The following is a 5,339-nucleotide window of genomic DNA, read 5'->3' on the forward strand; positions in this document are numbered from 1 at the left end:
ATCTTTTTAGAATTCTACCAAACAAACCCTCTATAAAAAGAGGGAGTTGAAGGCAAAAAGACATCTATTATTTTTTTCATTCACAAAAAGGGAGGATTTTATACTTTCTTAATAGTAAATGTATATACGGTCTGATAATAGATTCAACAATAAATATATATATGGTCTGACAATAGATTCAATGATATATGGTCTGACAATAATTCAATAATAAGTGTATATATGGTCTGACAATAGATTCATGTTTGAATTCTCTTCTTAATATTTAAAAAAAAATCTCATCCATTTTTTCCTGATAAATAACAAAACTATTTCTTGAGTTCATATTATATATATATATATATATATATATACAAAAAAAAATTATTACCATCAAATATTTTTTGCCGTTTTAATTGGAAAATACTTATCTAGGCCTTACAAATAAAAAAAAAAAAAAAGAAAATTCAGCTTTCCAAAGTGGTATAGAATTCCATTTTTAAGAAAAAAAGGTAATCTAAAATTCAAAGAGCAAAGGAAATCAATCCCAAAACGAAATTAGTATTATATCTAAAAAGGGTATAGGTTTCCATTAGCAAAACGTTTCCTTGCTGACTACAATAAGGCATAGTCCTCCTAAAATTCATTGTTAATTGAAAAACAAAAAAAGAAAAGAAAAAAAATCTCTCTGTACTCATATGTAGACCATCACCCTTCAAAAAAATAAAAATAAAAATAAAAAAAAAAGGAGAAAAGAATCATAATTTACAATTTGTGCCATTATACGCAAAAATCTATCTACCAGTCAAAACAAATATATCACACACTTTCTTCTCAGTCAACCTTCTCTTCTTTCCCGAAGATCTCTGTTATACCCATTAATACGACGTCGTTAAACCATTCGAAGCATCCACATTCAACATAACACGCATCTCTCAATCTCCCAAACAGCCCTTTATCTCCAATCTCCGGCGGGCTGGACATTGGCTGTAAGTAAGCCAAAGCCGCTTGCTTAACCAATGGGTTCTTGATAGGAATCTCATTCCAGCTCGAGTTATGTTGAGTAGGTGACGAGATCGTCGGAGGCGAAGCAGGTAATAGGTCCTTCAAGCTTGTGTAGGTCACAGAGTGTATCGCTATCATCTCAATATCGGAAAGCTGAATCGATGGAGTAAAGCCGTTGTGTAAGAGAAAGCTTGAGTTTAGTTGGACACTATGGGTGTCTGTGTCTGGTTTTATTGGGTTTTTGATTGCTGGGGTTGATTTTTCCATAAGTACGTAATAATTGGAAAAAAAGATTGATCGAGTGATGTATTAATAATGTTTCGGTTGGGTTTACACAGTTTGTTTGGGAATAGAGAGAGAGAGAGAGAGAGAGAGAAAGCGATGATCTGTGAGAAAGAGAACAGAGAGCGGAAGGAAAGCGGGAGGGTGATTTAATGGAAGAAGCGTGAAATACACGGGCCAATAAGGAAAGGGCAGAGTTGCTGGTTCGAATAATTTTTTTATTAATTGTTTTGGATGATGCTAACACTATAATTTTTTAGTACGTCTTCTATGATGCTGCTATTTAGAGGGTTAATCTAATCTCCTTCAATTCTAGTTCGATAAAGATTAGGATTTTTATTCTCTCTCTCTCTCTCTCTCTATATATATATATATATAGCGGTGGCTGAAAATCCTTCAAGAGTTAAACAGGGTAAAATTGAAAAAATTTATTATTTTAAGAAATAAAATAAAAATTTTCAATATTTTATATGGTAATCCTTTAAAAAAAAAAAATTTAGTTAGGGGGCGGAGGCCACCCTTGGCTCCCTTTGGCTCGTTCAATGTATATATCTATATTTATATTATATATAAATATGAAAATAAAGAGAATAATGAAATTTTTTATGATCGATTAATTTAGAATTCTTAATATATCCATTAGTTAGATTTATGCATTTTAATTGGGCAAACTATTTATCCTTTTAAATATTGTTTTAGTTGTAATATCATCAAGGACTTCAATTTTATTGATTGAAAACTAAATATAGTTTAATTTTGATTAGTATGTTAATTTTCTATTTGAATCTAAATTTTATTAGTAAGTAGGACATTGAGATATAATATAGATTATAAATATTTTTTATTTAATTTAGAAATCTTAAAATAAATAGAATACGATTCATTGGGAGGCTTAATGGACCAAGTTAACACTACGGGCTATACACTAAATTGGTGAACTTGTAGTCTAAAAGACTCGAACTTAAGATTTTTCACTCTTCACATAAATGAGGAAACTAATTAAACAACACCTGATTGACAAATAGGATATTAGTTAACTTAACTATTTACTAATAAATATATTTTATTTTTAATTACTGTAAGAGAATAATCGAATTTATGAGAAAATAAATCCTATTCCTTTTAGGAAATCAATATATATACACGGAATTACAAATTACTGTACACAAAAATTACAAATTTGATATTTCAACTTTTTTTTTAGCATATAGTAATTGAAAAAAGAATTACAAAATTTACACCCATGTGGCAATAAAAAATTAATTAGTTTAAGTTCAAGTACCGTTCATATAGTTGAGGCACAATCAAAATAGGGAAGTGGGTTTTTTAGCCATGGGCCTAGCAAAAGAAAATTTGGGATAGGATCGAATTCGATATAAGAACAATTTTTTTATTTTTTGAATTCGTAGAATTATATGATTCGTCAGAAAAGGCCGAAAGGAGATGCGGCTCGATTGAAGAGGCAGTTAGCTCACTTGCAAACATATCTGGGTGGGATTAAATATAAATTAATTGATTAACTTAGTTTTCTTAATTTAATTAGCGCTGATAGCCTCTAAGATATCAGAAACTATTTTTAGAGAAAGATTAATAGTATTTAGAGTTTTATTGCTTTGAGAGCTATTGATTCCCTCTTTTGAGAAATAATGTTGTATTATATAGGATTCTTCTTGAACCCCACAACAGTATTTAATTAGGAAAAACTTATATATTCCTAATTAGGATTCTATGTTAAATATTCGTATTAGTTTTTATAATTATTGGAGACTTACGTATAACTTACTACTAAATCCATGATAAATATTTATATTCTATCAGATGTCCCCTCTCAGTTTTAGACATTTATATCTAAATTATTATTCATTTTCTATTTTCATTATTATTTTATTTCAAAGCTCACCCTTATTTCAAAGCACTTAGCCTTTTACTGCTCACTTGGAGCATGGCGAGTTGATCCCATAGCTCGGAGAAAGTGCTTAATCTGTTTTAGGCACTTACCATTTTTTCTGCTCACTTAAAGCATGGCCAGTTGAGCTTATAGCTCGGAGAAGGTGCTTAACATTTTTAAGGCACTTAACTTTTTTCGGCCTCACTTAGAACATAATGAGTTGAGCCCGTAACTTGGAGATGGTGCTTAATCTTTTTAAGGCAATTAGCTATTTTCGGCTCACTTAGAGCATCGCGAGTTGAGCCCGTAACTCAAAGAAAGTGGTAATGTTTTGAATTTTATATTTTCTAATTGAGTTGAGGTTGATGATTATCGAATTAATTTTAAAGCATAATTTATGATTTTTACGGTAAGGATTTTCCTTGTCCAAATTCAGAATTTTATAGGTAAGAGGGAAAAAGATATAATAACATAAGATGAACAAAAATTCATGAACGACGAGGAAAACTTTGTATTGTTTTAACATATTATTTTATATACTATAATTATAAATTAACTATATATTAGAAATACTAATTGATACGTTTTGTTTCATTCTAATAAGGAATTAGAATCCTATTGGAGAAATATTTTGTCATATCATATCACTATATATACGTTCAGTTTTAATTATATTTGGCTATCAAGAATTTATTTATTTTGCTATAAATAATTTTTGAATTTGCTATCAAGAATAAGTTCTTATTGTCTTAGGCCATGTTTGGTATGAAGTAATCAACCATGTAATGGAATAGGGATTACATCACATGATTGATTACATTATTTGGTTAGGTTTTTTTTTTGGACTGTTTGCTAAGAAGAATTAGGAAGCATTGGATTATTTTTCATATCAGAATTCTGTATACATCATAGTCTAATATAGTACAAGGCATATCTAATTATGGTAACAAATAAACTAATTATGATGAAAGATATTGTTGCTGATTTTCTTTCTACATATATGTGATTTGTTTTATTCTACTAATACTCCCCCTCAAGTTGAATAGTGGGATTCTCGATATTCAACTTGCACAACACTTCATTGAATATTCGCCCTGTCACAGCTTTTGTAAGAATATCTGCCAGTTGGTCTTCTGATCTAACAAATGGAAGTTCTATGATGCCACCCTCAATATTTTCCTTAATAAAGTGCCAATCCACTTCCACATGTTTTGTTCTGTCATGTTGTACAGGGTTCTCGAAGATGCTTATTGCTGCCCTATTATCACATTTTAGCATACTTGGAAGTTTTGGGCAAAAACCAATTCAATCATCAGCTTCTTAATCCACAAAATTTCTGCAACTCCCTTAGCAACTCCCCTGAATTCTGCTTCAGCACTGGAGAGCGCCACCACCTTTTGTTTCTTACTCCTCCAAGTTACTATATTTCCACCGACCAGAGTAAAGTATCCTAAAGTAGATCTTCTATCATTTGGATTTCCTGCCCAATCTGCATTAGTGTATGCTTCAATATCTAGATGTCCATTTTTCTTGAATATGATCCCATTTCCCGGTGTGCCCTTCAAATATCGCACAATCCTCATGACTGCCTCCATATGATCCTCCTATGTTTGGTGCATAAATTAACTTACAACTCCCATAGCATAAGCTATATCTGGTATAGTATGGGATAAATAAATTAACTTCCCAACTAGTCGTTGGTACCATTCTTTATTTGCCAATTTTCCATTTGTTACACTTCGAAGCCCATGGTTGACTTGTATTGGGGTATCCGCCGGTTTGCAATCGACCATCCCAATTTTTGTAAGTAAGTCAAGAACATATTTTCTTTGAGATATAAAGATTCCTTTGCCAGACTGCAAAACCTCTATTCCAAGAAATATTTCAACCCACCTAAGTCTTTCATCTCAAACTCTTTGAATAGGTTTTCACGAAGTTTTGCAATTTCTTCCACATCACTCCCTATTATGATCATATCATCAACATAAATTATCAGACATGTGATTAGGCTCTCTCTCTTCTTCAAGAAAAGAGTATGATCTGAGTTACTCTGCTTATAACCATACTACTTCATTGCTATTGTGAATCTCCCAAACCAGGCCCGTGGAGACTATTTAAGCCCATAAAGTGCCTTTTGAAGTCTATAAACTTCATTTCCCTTAAATTCACTGGAGAAAGCTGGTGG

At 31.4% G+C, this 5,339-nt stretch overlaps 1 protein-coding gene across 1 annotated transcript; it reads right to left on the reverse strand.

The window, feature by feature from the left end:
* Positions 1–520: 520 nt before the first annotated feature.
* On the reverse strand, positions 521–1,561 carry LOC105638508 (uncharacterized). Its single transcript, XM_012222326.4, has one exon. The coding sequence runs from the start codon at positions 1,249–1,251 to the stop codon at positions 814–816; it is 438 nt and encodes a 145-aa protein (XP_012077716.1). The 5' UTR covers positions 1,252–1,561; the 3' UTR covers positions 521–813.
* Between the last annotated feature and the right edge of the window lie 3,778 nt (positions 1,562–5,339).

Source organism: Jatropha curcas, chromosome 1 (genome assembly GCF_041381405.1).
Source record: "Jatropha curcas cultivar XTBG-Jc1 chromosome 1, XTBG_Jcur_1.0, whole genome shotgun sequence".
NCBI lineage: Eukaryota > Viridiplantae > Streptophyta > Magnoliopsida > Malpighiales > Euphorbiaceae > Jatropha > Jatropha curcas.